At 36.8% G+C, this 20,424-nt stretch overlaps 1 protein-coding gene across 1 annotated transcript in view; it reads right to left on the bottom strand.

Moving 5' to 3' along the window:
* LOC145980644 (uncharacterized) overlaps window positions 1-20,424 on the bottom strand; it is a 38,838-nt gene that overhangs the window by 8,482 nt on the left and 9,932 nt on the right. The window contains exons 2-5 of the mRNA XM_083113679.1: window positions 16,285-16,498; window positions 12,172-12,345; window positions 5,598-5,797; window positions 3,155-3,388 (exon numbers count right to left, since the gene is read on the bottom strand). Coding sequence (XP_082969805.1) covers window positions 3,155-3,388; window positions 5,598-5,797; window positions 12,172-12,345; window positions 16,285-16,498 — 822 coding nt within the window. The remainder of the gene's footprint in view (window positions 1-3,154; window positions 3,389-5,597; window positions 5,798-12,171; window positions 12,346-16,284; window positions 16,499-20,424) is intronic.

Below are 20,424 nucleotides of genomic sequence, written 5' to 3'. Positions count from 1 at the left end.
TTATGACCTATAATGGCAAACAAATATTCAGCAATTACCGTAATTTAAAATGGTTCCAGAAGTTTCATCTTGGGTAGTTTTTAGATCAATAACAGGGTGTCTACCAAAATAACACATCCAGAATTATTGACTTTTCTGGACTTTTCTAGACCTTTTTTTCCGTTTTTCTTAACTTTTTATTTATTCGACCCCTACTTAGGTAAAGTTGGAAATTTGTAATTAAGAAAATAAATATTTATTTAATGATAACCCCTACCAAAGAGCCAGTTAAGATAAAAACTGAAGCTGAATTTAAGAAGAGAATTAGATCTGCTTTCTTGTATTAATGTATCCTGAACTGTATTTGGCAGCAAGCGAGGCTTTGGCATCTGGACTCAGCCATTATAATCTTATGTGGGACTTGTATCAGTTGTCCCTATATGTTTGTGATTATCCCTTTAACCATCTTATCGTGAAACCATTCATCCTCATCTTCGCGATTAGCCAAAGGACAGAAAAAGTGAAGTAAAATAAACTAAATCAACTAATCAGTCATTATGATAGCACGAATTCTTGACCACAAGAATAATTTGTTGCCTTTTTATTGACTTTCTTGACCTACTTGTTGATTTCTTTATTTTTCTTGAGTTCCATGACTTTCTTGACGGGCAGACACCCTGAATAACTTTGTTCTCTATACCATTGCTTTACAATCAAATTATATTGAATATTGAATAAGAATGGGCAACACCTTGTTCCATCAGTATAAACCCTAATGCAACAAATTCTGCTCAGGCATTGAATAGTTATCAGAAAGTGGTCCCAAAACTTTGTTCATTAATTGCTTCCATTTTCCCGTTTGTTTAATAGCAGGACAAACTTTTTCTTTCTTTTTGGACAATGACTGAATCAAAATAAATGTCACTATTGAGTTTGGAAGCGCAGTCAATAGATTTGTAACTTGCATGCTATTTTTCTGTTACGTATTTTCCTAATTAATATTATGTGACGCTCAAAATGTAGGACATTTATGATATTTTTCAAATTACTCCCGGATGCCGGACATAAGGCTAAAATGTGGGACATGTCTGGGGAAAACCGGACGTCTGGTAACCCTAAGTATTGTTTTACATTTTACTGTACTGTATAGTGTCTTTAGGCCTATGACCTTTAAATACACCATAATAAACATGTTTTGTTGCTATAAACGGAGTTTTAATGCACTTTCTACTGTTCTTTTAGGTTATTTCAGTTAATCCGGACTTTTGTTACACCGGTCAACTTATCCCCCTTTAGTCTGAATTAACGAGGTTTTACTGTATTTAAAATATTTAAGGTACGGTGTTTACATTTGCCACTTCACATACTCAGACTCGAAGTCACAAATTTTATGGGAAATTGTTATTTGTAAACTAATCAACTTTAAGATATCTTGCAATAATCTTCAGTCTGTCAGATAGATTGTTCTGCAATGGACACTAACAAAGTAAACCGATTGAGAGAATTCTGTTTTATTTTCCACGCAGCTTTTTCTTCCTTCCTCGATAAAAATAAAAGCTAAACTGAAAAACTTGCCATGGGGATCTATAAATATGTATACATTTAATGGGATTTGGATTAATAAAAGTTGCATTTTTTCACGTCTACGGAGAAAAATTCACCCAGAATTTCCAGTGAGTAGCCACCCTGATAATGTATGACTTTATTGGGACAATGTACAGTGTGTCCGAGAAAAAATATACCAATAAAGAATTTAAATAACTCAACAATCGTTAACGATAGAAATGTCAAATAACGTTTATTTGGAAGAGGGAAGAAAGGAATTTTTTTACCACCAGAAGGGAAAAAAGCGTAACATAATTAAGACCATGCGCAGCTTTGTTCGTGAGTAGTCTGTACAATGGTGCCGTTAACTGTTCGTCAGAAAGTTGAGTGCTGCTTTTGGTTTGCAGAATTGAAGTCTCCTCTAACGGTACAAAGAAGATTCCGCAACAATATGGACAGGAAGCACCAGAACGTCATTACATTGTTAAATGGCATAAACAATTGCTGGAAACAGGGTCTTTGTTGAGGAAGAAAGGTAGTGGTCAGAAGCGTGTGAGCGAGGATAAAGTGGTTGCAGTTCAGGAAGCTTTCCAGAGAAGCCCGCGTAAATCTGTAAGACGTGCTAGTTCTCAACTTCAAATTCCACGTTCTACTGTGCATGATATCGTACATAAAAGGTTAAGGCTTAGAGCCTACAAGTTACAGCTTGTTTAGAAACTAAAGTGCAGTGATAAACCCGCTAGGTTTGATTATGCTAGTGAAGTGCTATCACGCATTGATGATGACAATGAATTCCTGACACGCGTAACATTTTCAGGTGAGGCTACCTTCCACATTTCCGGAAAAGTGCATAGGCATAACTGTAGAATATGGGGTGAGCAGAATCCCCATGCAGTTGTTGAACATGAACGCGACAGCCCCAAGTTGAATGTGTGGTGTGGTTTGACACGAGATTCCGTAATTGGGCCCTTTTTCTTTGAGGAAGCTACAGTTACAGGTGCAAGTTACCTGCAACAGTATGCTGTACCTCATATACCTCACGGGTACATGTTTCAGCAGGATGGGCCCCAGCCCCCACATTATGCCCGTTGCGTTACTAACTTCCTTAATAACAATTTTGCAGGTAATTGGATTGGGAGGGGTGGACCCATTAAATGGCCACCAAGGGCACCAGACTTGACTCCTTTGGGGTTATGTGAAGACTATGGTTTACCAAACACCTGTGCAAGACCTCAATGATCTCCGTGAAAGAATTATCGATGCATGTGGCTCCGTCACTCATCAAATGTTGAAGAACACTTGGATGGAGGTTGAGTACCGCCTTGATGTTTGTCGCGCCACCAAAGGAGCACACATTGAGATCTACTAAGGTGAAATTTTTTTCTTGTTCTTTGGTTAAAAAAAATTCTATGATTTTCTCTTCCAAATAAACGTTATTTGACATCTGTCATTAACGATTGTTGAGTTATTTAAATTCTTTATTGGTATATTTTTTCTCGGACACACTGTATATAGAAATGCATGTGGGGAAGTGTAAAATTCAGGAACATAAATAAAGCCAGGGTTTCAGCTGTACCCGTACCGACATTGTATTGTTCTCAACCCTAAACAAACATCATATCACTCTCACCTTAATTGTATGGCCTTTATTGTCCGACGTGCTGCTAGTAAGTAGAATCTCTTGTACAACATCATGCATCTTTTCCAGAAGAGGCTTCAGCTCCGAACACAGTGTCGCTAACCGGGTATCCTGGGATTGGACAGCTTCCACCCGCAATAACATGAGATCCCAAAATGTTAGAGAGCGAGCAATCTCAGGTCCCACAACTTCCACCAGTTCTCTGGGTTCACATGTTGCCATAAGCTGCAAAACATGTTATTTGCTAATAACTGGTTATAATTTAGCTCTCACTAGATTTTTACACTTACCTCGCATGTCTACCAAAAAAAAAAATATCAGGGTGTCTAAAGTTTTATAGCAACAAAAGTCCCTGGCTTTTCCAAGCTTTTCAAACCTAGAATCCAAATTTTCCAGACCAGGTAATTATTACAATTCATATTTTTAAACTGTGTGTGTAAGATAGTCACTACATTTAGCTAAACATCAAACTCAGAATCCTACTCATCCAAGTTTTTTAGAATATTCACTTCATTTAACAGTAACAACAAGAAGGATAACATGATTGATTGAATTGTTGTTTTAAGTCCACTTTATGCACATAAAGGTTAATCGGGACTGGACCTACAGTTTAAAGTGGGATCCGAATCACTATGTGTCTCCTCGGGGTAAGGAAAACATGAGAAACAAGAAGCCTGTTAGATAGGGACATGAAGAGTGAACTTTTAAGTAATACTTGCCACGTACTGAGTCATTGTAAACAAAGAGTTTACCACAACAATTATAGCTTACATAATACATAGGTATAGTACAATTTAGCAATATGTGTATTAATCCTAATATCAACCAAACACAAACCAAAACTTGTATAAAGCGGTAAATGCTGAAACCCATTTACTGTAGTAATTTGAATTGTATTTGAAAATACGAGGGGGTATCAAAAAGTAGTGATCATTAGGTAAAATTATTAAACGTACGTGAATGATTTTTTGCCAGTATAATCATTGAAGTCTATGTACATCATAGTGCAAATACTGTGTTAATATGTAGTGTATTGTTTGTGCAGGTCGTGGTAGAAGTCAGTAACCCGGAAGATGGAGAATATTGAGGCTCGCAGCGTGATAAAGTTTCTACATTGAGTAACTCTGTTGCAGCACGACGAAGAGGATTTTTTTAGTCGTTGGGTAACTATGGACGAATGTTGGATCTACCTCTATGATCCGGAGACCAAAGAGTGGAAGCACTCTTATTCCCCCCCTTTCAAAAAGGCCAAGGTGCAAAAGTGTGCAGGGAAGGTCAAGTTGTCAGTATTCTGGGATTGTCGGGGAGCCATCCTGACAGACTACCTTCCAAAAAGCCAGACTATTAACAGCGAGATGCTCTGAAGAGAAAAAAACCGCCGCTGTATGCTCTCCAAAGCAGTATTATCTCCTCACTGATAATGCACCCGATCACTCATCTCAAGCCGCCGCTGTGGCTCTGAATTATTGCCACATCCACCTTATTCTCCAGATCTCGCACCAAGTGTCTTTTCTTGTTTCCAGAAATGAAAAAGCCACTGCGAGGTCGGCAATTTGATGCTACAGATGATGTCATTCACGATATTGGAACAGTGGTTTTCCATGCAATCTGCGACTTCTACAATGAAGGCCTACTGAGGGTTCAGAAACGCTATGAGAAATGTGTGAATTTGGAAGGTGACTACGTAGAGAAGTCTTAATTACCACAACATACCATCAAGTTTCTCAGGTAGTTATTTCATGGTCATGATCACAACTTTTTGATACACCCTCGTAGTTCAAAACATGGCCCCTTTTCCTTGAGTAAATATACAATTTCTACTGTGACTACGTATCAACAATATTCAGTTTATCAAACTGAAGTATAGTTTGTTCACACAAATTTAAAACTTGTTGCTTGGTTTTTTTCTTTTTCTTACTCCAAAAACTTACTTCTAATGCACTACTACACAAAACTGTTGCTTTACTGAAACAGGAAATTTCCCTGACTTTTGGAGAAAAAGTAAATTCCCTGACTTTTGGAGAAAAAGTAAATTCCCGGACTTTTCCAGACACCCTGAATTTAGATTAGACCTTTAGGATATTTTAACAATTCTATAATAATGGAACTTTTCTACTGAATGTGCCACTGCAATAAAATATTAGAACTACTTCCCAAATTTTAGATTTTACAGAATTTTAAGTTATTTATGGTACATAATACGACTGAATTCTGAGTTCAAAAGCAGTACATAAAATTGCATGTCAGTGTTATTATGATGAATAATTTTCTACTTTGTTTCGTAAACTATATTTATTACTACATCTGAGCAGATACAACTTTGTATCAGAACTCTGGGATCCCTTGATTATGTTACCACTACGCCATCCCGGAGGCCCAAAAGTAAAGATGCAAAAAACTTAATATCTACAATGTAAAAAAAATATTCATTTACCTCACGAAGTTTTGACTTCCTTCTTTCAGAGCGAGCTTCAGGAGTTACATATGCCCAGGGGCCTCGTCTCCTACCTCTTCGTCTGTATGGTGGTCCATGACGTACTATTCCATTTACATTAGGCGTTAACATAGGAGAGTTGTGTCCTGAGGCACATTCTGCTGTAATCTCGATACCGACTTTGGCATCAGCTTCACCCTCTAGAAAAAAATATGAATATATGTAACATGATTACAACTGCAATTGTTAGGATAACTATTCAACACATTAAACTTTCAGTAGTGAGAGATGTAAACCAATTATTGAATTATTGTTCAGTTATGGTTAATATTTATGGTGAGCAAAAAATCGAGATTTCGTTACAAAAGCTGGCAAGAGCAGTATATCAAATGGCATTTGGTGTTAAAATGGTTGATATAACACTAAATTTGATTTAAAAACTACACTTATTACACAAAATAAACATATTCCCTTCTATAGCATATTTATGTATTTATCAGAGTATTAAATTTAGTCCTGTGTAAGTAAGTCTATTTTTGCTTCTTAAATATTTACAGCAGAATTAATCAATTTCCCATAACTTGCAGGATAATTCAGACCTCAGAAGGTGCCACATAGGTAAAGAAGCTCTAAATTTCATGTTTAAGGGCATGTGATACAGTCTAAACGGGACTCTTCCCAAGCACTTTCATCCATGGCAGTGTGCCAACTTAGCTCTCTCAGAGCCAGATCTGGCTCTTTTATGCACTCGTTCGGCTGTGAACTGGGATGCCCAACCCCGTGCCCCACTATAATGCCATCACTGGTTCCGGCCCACATAGACCAACTTTTGTCATGATTATACGTTTTGCACGTGACGTTATATTGTTATATTGGCTGCGTCGCCCCACTCCCTCTTATCTCCCCAGCTACTTCTTTATAGCGCCGTGTTTGACGTGAAATTGACATAATATTGTTATCAGGGAGTTCTTTATATTTGATTTCATACGACCATTAGTGGATTATTGAGATGGGCGATGCCGCTGGCTCTAGATATTGAAAACTAAGAATAAATTGTCATCAATTTAGAGTTAACAATAATAGCAGTGCCCAGGCACTTTCCAGCCTTTGTAAATCTAGCACCATGAAAGTCAGTTTTAACTCCATTTCAGGTGAAATTTAGTTATTTTATGCACATCAGGTTTGGCAACACTGCCAGGAGGCAAGGAGAAAAGCATTGATCGTATGGGAGTATGATTTGATTCGTTCTCTTGGGAATGTAAAACTTCCGATGGAATAGAAAAAGATGTCAATGGGAAGAGGGCGTGTGAAGATGCATTTCAAAATCGAAAAAGTCGAAACTTCCATTTGATTAGCTGTAACTTGATGAAGTTGATTCCCCATAAGCAATACATGGAATTCCGAAAATTCTTATTCATCATATTTTTCAAACATCGTATCCAGCTTAATAATCAACATAAAAAAACGCTTCCACTTGCAACATGGAGAGAAATCAATACTTTTGGATATACCAAGGGTGTTTTTTAGTAGCAGTGTCCATTTGGGTGATATTGAAATAAATGCACAATTGGTGCGTAACTGTATCTTCTCCCCTTAAATGTTTATTTTGCAGTTCATTCTGTAACAAAGCATGGTAGGAAATTGCACCTCATACATTTCAGAAAAATGGAAAATGAACATTACAGTGTGTTATTCCACATTTCATGTTTCCGTCAAAAACAAAATCTGTATGCCTCAAATTATTGTACACACAAACAACATTCATAAACAATCTATTTCTCGTAACCTTTACAGACAGGAGGCTTTCAAGTGCATGCTTTTCAAATGTGCAGTGATGTACAGAATCTAAGAAGAAAAAAATTGAAATTTTACCTGATTTTCATTTGGCAAGTCATGCATGGTCCAACAAAATCTAACCGTGTTTGTATCAAGGTGGGATGTGATTATTTTTTTCCTTGTGAACCTGTGAAAGTCCTTTCTACAGCCAGATTAAATAAAGCATCATCCCTCTACAAAACAGTTCTCATGCAATGATGTTTTTTTGTACATATCATATCTGAAAAGCCTGCACTTTTAAATTCAAATCAATTTCTTTAAAACAAAAATGAAATTTCAATATCAGACAGGGGAGGATCATACCTCGCAAGAGCCAAAAAATATTATTTCATTTGCCAGGAATATCTTGCTTTGAAGTCAGATGAAAGGGGCTTAGGAATATTTATGGGCATATTTGGTTTATTATTTTTAATATGACCACCAAGAATGTCACCATTTAACCCAATCCATTATTAAAACTGCAATTCTGCTAGCGTAAACCACATTCAACGAACTCCTGAAAAATTTAACAGAGCCATCTGGATAACACATATGACAATAAAACATAATGCAGAGGCAGAGAGCGAGCGAGCGAGAGCGAGAGAGAGAGAGAGAGAGAGAGAGAGAGAGAGAGAGAGAGAGAGAGAGAGAGAGAGAGAGAGAGAGAGAGAGAGAGAGTGAGTGAGTGAGTGAGTGAGTGAGTGAGTGAGTGAGTGAGAGTGAGAGTGTGAGTGTGAGTGTGCGTGGGTGCGTGCGTGCGTGCGTGCGTTCGTGCGTGAGTGAGTGAGTGAGTGAGTGAGTGAGTGCGTGCGTGCGTGCGTGCGTGTGTATACAGTATTGGCCAAATTATTGGACTCATTGCAAAAAAGAAGCACGTTTCCTTGTTTTGAAAGTGTTCTAACTATATATATTTGACGATTGCTATAACTTTTTATGGGATTAAACTATTTGTCTGCTTCGATATAATCTTGTTTCCCACAATTCTTTCTTTTACGGTGACCCAAGAATAGATGGCAGCACGATTCATTGCATATTCGCAAAAATGCCTAGAACAATATGTGCTATGTTTACAGTGTTATTTATCCTATTTCTTTGGTTACAACCGTAAAACACTGAAATGAAAGGTGGCACACACAGATTGGTTTAAATACCTTCACGACTGAACCAGTACGTTCATAATTAATGAAAGGTATTACCTGTCTCGTGTAGGAGGCCTCGTCAGGTAGCTGGTGCTTAATCTCACACCCCCCGAAAGTCTATCTAACTGGTTGTCGATAACTTTACTCCAGATGACATCTACCTGTTCACCAAAACGTTAGTGTCTAAAACTGGGTGTTCCTCCTGAACTTTAAAACGACAGACTCACTCCGTACTTCTCCCTAAGATCAACCCTTTCTCTCTCTCTCAAACTCCAAGCAACAACTGATCCTTTCTCAAAAACCCCAGGACAAGAACTGATCGTCTCTCCTCAAAAACCAACACTCTTAACCTCTCTCTCCTGCTCCAAGCATAGGTCATTCCCCTGAATTAACTTCTCCTCCCTTCTCCTCTTACCATTCAACGCTCCCAACAATGTATAATACCTCCTATCTTACTTGGCACATTCTCTTGACTTTTCTGCCGGCTGCAGAATGACTTAGCTACACAAGAATGTTAAGGATGATACGTAACAAAGGAAATAATATTAAATCTGGTTGTTGTAATGGTGTTCTTTATTTGTATCTTTGGAGCAACACGTAATTTCATAAACCACGTGGTTTGAAGTTTGGAAAGAAAGTGTGAAAAGAAATTGTTCACAAACAAAAGAAATTGTTCACAAACAATGATTAAAATGGGTTTAAAAAGAGCCGAAGGTGGTCATACAAAGTACTGACAGTACAATGCAATGTGTATCATTAAACATTAGATCTGTCAAATTTCTCTACATAAAGTGAGTTAATCTGGGTTTCATTTTTTTCAACTTCTTCCATTAGCATCACAACCCTTTGTGGGTTTTAGCTTTCTCAGACAAGTCGTTCCAATCTTTCCTTTCTTTGCCATTTCTTTCCAATTTCTAACTTTGAGAATCTTTAAATCTTCAATCCATCTCATCCTAGGTCTTCCAATTGGTCGCCTTCCCATAGGTCTCCATTCTAGTATACGTTTTATAGTTCTCATGTTATCCATTCTTTGTATGTGGCCTAACCATTTAATTCTTTGACTTTTAATAAATCGTATAATGTCTGCAACATTGATTAATTTTTCTAATTCCACATTATTTCTTATTCTCCATATATCATGTTCTATCTGTACCGGGCCAAAGATCTTCCTTAAAATTTGTCTCTCAAATATACTTAGTTTGTTTCTATCTTTCTGTGTTAGGGTCCAGGTTTCAGCAGCATATGTTACCACTGGTCTTATCATAGTAAGATATATTTTCATCTTTGTATTTCGTTTCAGAAGTTTCGATTTTAACAGGGATACATTTGCATAATAGGCCTTATTACCTTTCTTTATTCTTTCATCTATTTCAGATTCTATTTTATTGTTTTCGTTAAGTGTAGATCCAAGGTATGTAAAATTACTAACACATTCAAAGGAGTAATTATTTATTAATATCGATCTATTATTATTCATGTTTGGTCTATTAATATTCATGTATTTAGTTTTCATTTCATTAATTTGTAGTCCTACTCTTGCAGCTTCCTCTACTAGACTTATAAACGTTTCTGAAAGAGCTTTCTTAGTTCTTGCTACAATAGCTACATCATCAGCACATGCTGTGACTTGTTTTAGTCTAGTACTGATGTCTCCTCTCACATCTAATTTTTTAATCACCGAGTCCAAAACTAAATTAAATAATGTTGCTTAAAGAGGATCTCCTTGGCGGACTCCTGTCATGACATCGAAAAAGTCCGATCTTGCATTTTCAATTTTAACTGAGGCTCTAGTGTTTTGAATTGTCATTCGGATTAATCTTACTAATTTATTTGGTATTCCAATTTCTTGTAACCTTTGTAATGTTGTTGGTCTGTATATTGAATCGAAGGCTTGTTTGAAGTCAATAAACAAAACATGCAAATCTATATCATATTCATAGCATTTCTCAAAAATCAAACGCATCATCAGGATGTTATCTGTAGTACTTCTGTTGTTCCTAAATCCACTTTGATACTCTCCTATAATATCTTCGGCATAATCAGTTAGTCTGATGTTAATTATTGCTGCAAGTATTTTATATAGGTTATTTAGTAGTGATATGCCTCTATAATTTTCACAGACTGTTTTATCTCCTTTTTTAAGTATAGGGCACACTAGTGCTATGTTCCAATCATTTGGCATTTGTTCTCGATTCCATATATTAATTATAAGTTTATGTATTCTACGATACATTTCTTTTCCAGCTGCTTGTATAAGTTCACTGTTCATATTGTCATTTCCTGGTGCTTTCATTTTTTTAAAGTTTTTAATTACTGTCTCCACTTCTTCGTATGTTGGTGCATCAACTAATATGTTTTCATTATCCTGCTGATTCATCGTGTTCCAGTAGGGCACTTCTAAATCCTGGTTGTGCTGAACTCCCTGGAAATGTTCTTTCCATCTATTCATTATTTCTGCTTGTTCAGTTAGGATTTGACATTTTTTGGATTTTAAATTTCTAGTTCTTGGTTTATACTGTTGTGTTATAACTTTCTGGGTTCGATAGAATTTTCTATATTCTTTTTTGGTGTTTAGTTCTTGTAACATTTCTATTTGTGTTTTTACTGCTTGGCGTTTCTTTTCTCTACACATTTTCTTAGCATGCTTTTTCAGATTTTCATATTTTTCTCTATTTGATCTTGTAGTTCTATTAAGACATCTATTTCTAGCTTCATTTTTTGCTTTAACCACCTTTTTACATTCTTCATCATACCAATCTTCATTTTTTTCATATGCTTTGGTTCCTAAAACCTGATTAGCAGTACTATCTATGATGTTTCTTAAATTATCCCACTCCACTTCCACATCATCTTCTTCTCCTGTTTCTTCAAGTTTCGTTTGTATTTCTTGTCTGTATGTGTTCTGTATAAAAAATTTCTTCAATTTTTCTATATTCCATTTCTTAGTTTTCTTGTATATTCCTTCATTAACCATGTTAATTCTTTGTCTTATTTTAGTTCTGACAAGATAATGATCCGTATCACAACTAGGTCCTCTATATGTTTTGACATCAATGATTAATGTAGCTCTCCTCTTATTGATCAATACATGATCAATTTGATTACATCCTTGTTCACTGGGTATTTTCCAAGTCCCTTTGTGGATTTTTTGATGCTTAAATCTAGTGCTACTGATATCAAGGTTTTGTAATTGTGCTAGTTGTATCAGACTTTCTCCATTGTCACTTGTTTCTTTGTGTAGGGAAAATCTGCCTGATACTCCACTGCTGCTGGATTCATTACCTATTCTCGCATTAAAATCCCCCAGTAGAATTAGTGTATCATGTTTTGGTACTCTATCACATACATCTGACAGTTCACTATAGAAATGTTCAATAGTTTTTTTCAACTAACGAGTCCAATAATATGGCCAATACTGTAAGTTAAATGCTTTACGACAAGACCACAATTAACAATTACAATAACGAACCCCTAGTCATTGTTGTAGATTTCCATGACTGGGTTACATTACTCACTTGTAGCTCACCAATTTCCTCACGATTGTGGGTGGCCAGCGGTCCAATACGAGCACGGTGCAGAACTTACTAAAATAAACAACGTAAATAAAAATAAATATATACCTGCAATTTGTTTCTTTTGGCTGGCTGTATCTTCTGGTTTTGGAAGATTTTCTACACTGCCATGGTCAGGATACATTTCAAAATGCCGAGCCATCCTCCTATGACCCAAGTAGATTTTATGGCATGTTGGGCAACGGAAATGGTCAGAAATATTTCTCTTCTTAACAGTCAGCTCTGAAATGTTGAGAGAAGAAAGTTGTCATGTAAATCATCCCTAGTATCAAATTTGGTGCCTTTTGTTAATGACACTACTGCACATATTTCTAAATCACACATAACAATGGCATTGTTGTCAGTGGAATGTGTTCAGGAGATGTCCCCGTGTGAAATGTCCCTGAACGCTCAAAATTATTATGGTTATCATTGCTTGCAGACTTCAAAAATTCTTATCTTCTAAAGAACTACACATGTGAATGTTCTAAGATCCTAAGGTGTAATATAATCACGAGCATGACATGTGCAGACTAATCAATCTTGCAATGTTATAAACAAAAAAACTCCCTCTCCCCCAAAATGGAAGTTGTGAAGATGACAGTAATAGCATTTCCATTGAAAAGCCATTAAACTACAGGTAAATTAATACAAGTTCAACACAAACCAAAAATATGTCACAGGAAGTCCTGGCCAACGTTGGTGGGGGATTGCACGACCTTTCTTTAGCAACAGCTCTGATTTTCTGCAATCCTCTGGAGTGTAGTGGTCAAAACAGAATGCAATATAGTGACACTTTTCATGTTCTAGGAACTTTCACTTATTTACATTGTAAGGATAAAATTGCATTTATGCTTGCTTTAGCATTATATTTTTATTACTTATATAAAGTGCTTCCCTGTGCTTTGCACCATGCCATGAAGGCATGTAGGGGGTGTGGAATTAGGGCCCCACATTTTCTTCATCACAGCCAAAGGTGGGGGTGATGTGATCAACCTCATGCCCCTGCCTTCCTTTACCCTCCAGGTACCCACATTGTACGAAATTGGGTGGGTGCCGGAGCCACTTGAACAGGTGGAACAAATCTCAGTTCTCCCCAGCTGGGGATCGAACCCAGGTCTCTTGCATGGTAGTCAGATGCCCTAACGACTGAGCTACCGTGGCACTTTTATTACTTATATATATATTTGTTAATTTATAGTTTATAGTGAGGGTGCAGTACAAGTGAATGTGCTAAACTTTATCCTGTCAGAGAAATAAATAAAGAAAAAACCTCATTCATTCCTTGATATCATGAACTTGGGCAAGAACAAAATGCACAGAGAAGGCATAAATGCATGCTCATTTGTTTTAACTTCAAATGTAGCAATATAACAGCACATCAAATGTAGCAATATAACAGCACATCAAATGTAGCAATATCACAGCACAAAGTTGAAAAAAATGGTGCATTTCCGGTTTGTATCAAATTTAGTCAAATAAGCCTGTACAGTGGAACCTCAATTTTACACCTTTCAGGGGACCAAGATGTAAAAACTTAAAATGCGGAAAAATATAAAACAGAGGAAAATTTGATAACATTTTGCTATTACTGTACTTACGTGAAATTTAGGAATTTCAACTTCCACCTTGCACAATTTAAAGGTAAAATCCTATTCATCCTCATCATCCATCATCTCCGCTCCAGACGCCGTACTCTTAGTGAATGAAGAAAGAGGGTTCTTGAAATTAATAGGATTTTACCTTTAAATTGTGCAAAGCGGAAGTCGAAATTCCTAAATTTCACGTAAGTACAGTAATTTTAAACCAAGTTTACTGCATCCATCATGACATTTTGCTATGTTGGAACCATCAAGTTTGAATGTAGAATGTGGGAAAATGTAAAATCTCGGAACATCAAATCGGGGTTCCACTATATAAACATTGCATCAGTATTGTTATAAATACAACTCGCATCTAAGGAACAAAAAAACATTTATGATTTTTTATTTAACAATGGTTACCATTCTGTATATTCGCAAAAAAAAAAAAAAAAAATCTTAAACTAATTCTGGAGAACTGGTAAAGTCACGCCCACTTCTGGCTTTCTGAAGATGTCATTCAAAATAAATAGAATTATTACTAGGGAACGGATTTTTAGTTTTTAGTCCATTTTAGGACTTTTAGGTGCTTATAATAAATTAACAGGCATAATTATTAATTGATGATGATGAGGAGACAGGTGAGTGTAGAAGGTTACTAATTTAGAACTGCATAATTTGTATTCATGTCCAGATATTATTAGAATGATTAAATCAAGAATACTTAGGTGGGCAGGCCATGTGGCACAAATGGGAGAGGAAAGAAGAGTTTACAAAATTGTCGTTGGAAAACCTGATGGTAACAGACCAGTAGGAAGACCAAGACTAAGATGGAGGGATAGTGTTGAGATGGACATAAAGGAAATCGGTAGGAATGGAAAAGAGTACACAGATCTTGCTCAGGACAGGGACACATGGAAGACCTGTGTTGCTGCAGTCATGAACCTTCGGGTTTAAGAAGACTAGAGAGTTAGTTAGTGCAATGAATATTATTCTGTGATCATAAAAATATACAATTTTTCCAATGTAAAAAACTTCATATTCTGAAGTACTGCACCAACAAATGCTTTTCAATGTCCTCTGTGGTGAAGTTCTTCCAGTCGTTTGTACAGTCACGGACACTTTTCGGTTGTAAGAATCCCATTAACTTTCAATGTGTTCGTTACAACCCAGAAGTGTCCATGACTGTCCATGTAGAACCTTCTCTCCACGTCGCAGGAAGTTATGGTGCAAACTTCTTAAATGCAACTGCTGCTGGTCCCTAAGGCAGGCTTGGTTCTTCTCCCCGAGGCATAGTGGTAACTTTGTTGACTTGTAACGAAGAGGTCGTAGGTTCGATATCCATTGGAAGGCACATGGTGCTTCGGATCCCACATTAAAGTGTAGGTTAAGTCCTGGGTATAGGTGTAGTATGTAGGAATAGGTAGGAATTCTTCATTTAATATGTTTTCCTTATTTTACTTTCACATAGGTTAGGTTAGGAGTGTTCAGTGAACACTGCAATTCAGAAAACTGACTCAATCAGGACTTTTAGAAGAATGATGAAAATGTTTGCAAAGAACATGACTAAGAGGAGACTTCCAAAACATGACTTGCAAGGGAGGTTATCTAAGTGTCCCCTCCGATTTCCATGAAACTTGGCAGGTGTATAGAGGGGCCCAAAGGAAGAAATACGTGTTTTTGTGTTTCAGCTAAAAAAAAAAAAGGGGGAGGCAAAACCCCCTCAAATGTCAAGATGATGACAAATTGAAGTGGGGCTCTGACCCTGAAACTACGTAAATATGGCATAGGAAGAACACGGACATATAATTGGAACACACACAGCACAGAACTGTAGGATTCTCGGTACCAAACGCAAGTGCTATTGTGAAGGACGATGGCAGTTGAAGTTCTGTGCTAATAGTACTGGCAGATACACAAGTGCGTATGATATGAAGTGCATATCACTGGCAAACACAGCTCTGTGCTGTGTGTTCCAATTATATGTGCGTGTTCTTCCTATGCCATATTTATGTGGTTTCGGGGTCAGATCCCCACTTCAATTTGTCCTCATCTTGATATTTGAGGGGGGGGTCCCCCGTTTTTAGCTGAAACACAAAAACACGTATTTCTTCCTTTGAGCCCCTCTATACACCTGCCAAGTTTAATGGAAATCGGAGGGGGACACATAGATAACCTCCCATTAGAAAAGTTATCACCAGTGAAAACTCCTAACCTACCAATTTTTATATGTCGAGAATGTGGATACATACTGCCGTGATTAAATGTGGAGTCATACTACACCTATACCCAAGACCTGGTTAGTCTATTTGTGCATAAATTGTGCACAAATAGGTTTTAGGCATTTATAGGAATTTATAGTTCATTTAGGCATTTTTAGGTCCCATGGAATTTCAGTAGCGGGATGGTGTGTACATGAAACGCCAACATCTCTAAATAGCATACGTCTAGGACATAGCAAGAAATATAGGTATGGACCTAGAATTCCATTCCCTAATTATTACAACCCAGAAGTGTTCAGAACTGTACTACCATTTAATACGTTTTCTTATTTGTCTACATCTCTTCTGTACAAGAATGAAAGAAAAGAAAACATATTCACCTGGTATTTCCTTCCTAGTAGCCTCAGTATCTTCTTCACGCTCGTGGTCACTGATCTGGTAGTCCGAATATCCTCCATCAGAGTCGTCCAAGTCTGGTTCGGAGAAATCAAGATGATGAAGTCGTTTATAATCACGTATCATGTGACGTGGAGGTCTTGACAATCTTCCAGATCTGGTCCGTGGAAGATGTTTTTTCCGTTCATCTCGTTCTCCCTGCAGTATATAAAAATAACAAGACAATGAAAGCAACACAGATTAACATTAATAAAACTTACACATGGTTCCCACTCATTTCACAAAATTCATGTCACATATCCTTGTTTTAAAGCAATGGTTATGCAAACATTCAAGTTATTTTGGAAAACTAACCTATTTGCCCCAAATTTTCCACTCTCTTATATTCTAAATCAATAAATTTTGAAACTTTAAAGTTGTCTACAAAATCAGTTCTCAATTACTTTGGCAAGACAAACCCTTTGATTCTTACAGACTATTACGTAGCTCTTTAACATGTTTTAAGTGTGAAACTGCACTTTGTATTTGAGAGAATAAAGCTTATTCAACAGTGTTGAAAGCAAATGTTCAAAAATAATTTATCAGTATGATGGTTCAAGAAAATAAGTGGTATTTTTTTCTTTTGCAAATCCTGGCAAAGTTGATCTGCCCTGACTTTTCCAGGCTTTGGGATGTCTTTATGAAGTTCAATAACTTTTCCACTCGTACATGGTTTTTCCAGAGCTTTCAAGATTTTTCAGTGGAAACTGAAGACAAAATATGAATAAAATGGTTTCAAATTCATTAGAGAGGTCAGATCTTCCAAGTATTTTCATTATATAAAAAACACACGCAGCTTGAAAAATGAGGCTGGTAAAATTGGGGTAGATGAAAAAAAAAACAAAAAAAAAAAAATAACAGTTCCACCTTGCAATCTCTTATTTTGAACCTTGAACAATAAGATTAGCCAATAATGGAGGTAATTAACCCTAGCATGCTCATTCTATCATCTGCAATGTAGTTCTCAGGAACAGTGCATGAATGGAGGAGGTTGATCAACTCCTACATTTAAATAGAAGTTGCTTTTTTTAATGTATTCTATTACTGCACGTGGGCGTACACATTTACATCAATATTTCAATTTAATATTTCGACATTGAGCATGATGTTCGAAGTATATTTCTGTGAAACTCTTTGTCATATTGAAAGCATTGAAAATAATGCAAAAATGACATTAATTTATTAAATTTTAATATTTTTCACAGTAATGTTTCCATAACATGATGATCAAATAGGAGCGAATTTACAATATAGAGAATATCTTTGATTTTGTTAATATTTGGTATACTAACTAATTTTGGCCTTCTAATCACGAATCTGTTGTTAAACTGCAGGGGTCACATGTGCAAATTCGGGAAAAAAGCCGATGTAAGTGGAATATTTTTTTTTAGAGCTGTATCGCATTGTTTTTACGAACAAAATTTTAACTAAGCTTGCCTAACCTAACTGGTCGTGGGGCTATCTGTGAATGGTTTGTGGGGCTACCCATGCATAATGTACAATTTCTACACGTCACCCCTGCATTTTAACAACAGATTCGTGATTAGAAGGACAAAATTAATTAGTATACCAAATATTAACGAAAAATAATATGTTATCACCAGCCTGATAGAGAAAAACAAAGAATTTACATGCTGGAAAAATATACCCTTAATACTCCCTGGGGACGTGATCTAGTCTGAATTTTTCCAGCCTTGTGCCTGCATAAAGTGGCTCTGGGGCTCACCCAGCCTCAAATCAATGAATACCTAGGTGCAACCCTGGTTGGAGGGGGTAAAAGTGGCCAGAGTGTGGTGCTGACCACATCACCTCCAAAATGGCCAAGATCAAGAATGTGTGGGGCCCTTACCCCAACATCCACTACATGTGCCTTCATGGCATGATGCTACAAGGGCCACTATTTATATTTTGAGCCTTGGCAACACTGATTGAAGTTAGGCACGATTTGACGTTTGCACGGAATCGTCTGGCATTATTGACCATAACGTACTTCAAATGTTTTGTCAATAGCATCATTTGTGTTGTTTATGTTGCCTTGGAGATTGCGCGACAACAATAAAATGGAATTAACTCGTGAACATTTTCGTGCGATGATTTTTTACGATTTTCGACGTGGATTATCAAGACAAGAGTGCATCGATCAACTTACTTCCACATTTGGCGATGAAGCCACATCCTTTGCCACTCTGAAACGCTGGTATAACGAATTTAATCGTGGCCGCCATTCGCTCACCGACGAGATTCGCGAAGGTCGTCCAAAATCAGTTGTTGTTCAAGAAAATATTGATGCTGTGCAAAACCTAATACTGCAAGATCGTCATGTGACATACTGTGAGATTGAGGCAACCATAGGCATTAGTTCCACCAGCATATATAAAATATTACATGATCATTTAGCTGTGAGAAAGGTATGAACTCGTTGGATCCCACACAATTTGACAAAAACTCAAAAAGACGCTCGCGTCAATTGGTGCAAACAAATGCTCAATAAATACAATCGTGGTGCTTCAAAAGATTGTAACAGGTGACGAATCATGGTTATATGCATATGAGCCGGAACGTAAACAGCAGTCGACTGTATGGGTGTTTCAAGATGAACCCAATCCAACAAAAGTTGTTCGCGCTCAAAGCACATCGAAACAAATGGTCGCCTGTTTTTTTCGGGAAAACTGGTCATGTGGCAACTGTGCCTTTAGAGGAACGTAGAACAGTCAACTCTGAATGGTACACAACAATTTGTTTGCCAGAGGTCTTCGGTCAAATATGGAAAACAAACAAACGCCGTCGGATCATTCTTCATCAAGACAATGCCAGCTGTCACACATCTCGTCTAACAACCGACTTTATGAACAGTCAAAAAATCGAATTGATGGGTCATCCACCATACAGTCCTGATTTGGCACCCAATGACTTCTTCTTGTTCCCGAATGTCAAGAATAAATTGCGTGGACAACGATTTTTGTCGGCGGAAGATGCCGTTGATGCGTTCAAAAACCATATTATGGAGGTGTCTCAAGAAGATTGGTAAAACTGCTTTGACAAATGGTTCGAACGAATGCAAAAGTGTATTGACCATAAAGGAGAATACTTCGAAAAACAATAAAGCAGTTTTCAATGCCAAATTCCTGTTTTTTCATTGCTAGGCTCAAAATATAAATAGTGACCCTCGTATATGCAGGGGTAACGTTAGGAGTATTTTTGTTTATATCCAAACTTATTTTGTTACCTTCAAAATCTTCTCAAAAATGTGGAACACATAATTAAGAACAATTACAAATGTACTAAGAAGGTATAAGTATTAAGTCAAAGAAAGTTTTATTCAGATATAACTACTGCAGTCAAAGGGTTTAGTTAGCTTAGTCTAATGGTAATAGTTCAGAATGTTTAATGATGTTTTGCAAGTTTTGTAGGAGTGATTTAGCATATTGGAAATGATTGTAAAGGAAATCTCAAGCTTGGAGAAACTAACTAGCACATTTAAAAGCTTCACAAAGTATTATTTACCAGAGAAATTATGGTATCAAATGTAGCTTTAGTGAGCATCTACACTATGCAGAGGAGCAGTTTTTCGTTTATTTCTGCCATTTTCATATGAGACTCCAAAGGAATTTTGTGTTTGAGACCAGATAATATGTGATCAGATGTTGGAAACATTTATGGATGCTATTTTAATGCTATCCTGCCTAACCTAACAACAAAAGCATTTGCAGATGTAATACCCCCTTCACACCCCACGCATGTAAAGTAGATGGCAGCAGCAGTCTATAGTTCAAGACAACAGTAAACGAATGGCTGTTCACAAACAAAGAATTATATAGGAGTACACGGAGTGGGAAAATTGTTCTCCTGAAACATGCAGTAAGAAATCACTAAGACTTTGAAGTATGAGAGAACAGACGTAAATAGAAATTGAACCAAGTATAAAATGTGTGTGTACCATGATTAATTCGGAATTAAACAATCGAAACTTGGCCAGTTTTAATTTTATAGAACAAATTTGAATTAGAAACAAAATACTCAAAATAGTATTACACTTCAAACTAACAAAAGCTGTCCAATTTTGTAACTTCACAAATTTCACAGGG

The sequence above is a fragment of the Lepisma saccharinum genome, chromosome 28 (assembly GCF_977018435.1).
Source record: "Lepisma saccharinum chromosome 28, izLepSacc3.1, whole genome shotgun sequence".
Taxonomy (NCBI): Eukaryota; Metazoa; Arthropoda; class Insecta; order Zygentoma; family Lepismatidae; genus Lepisma; species Lepisma saccharinum.
The sequence above is the reverse complement of the archived record's forward strand: the minus strand, read 5'-3'. Positions and strand labels throughout refer to the sequence as shown.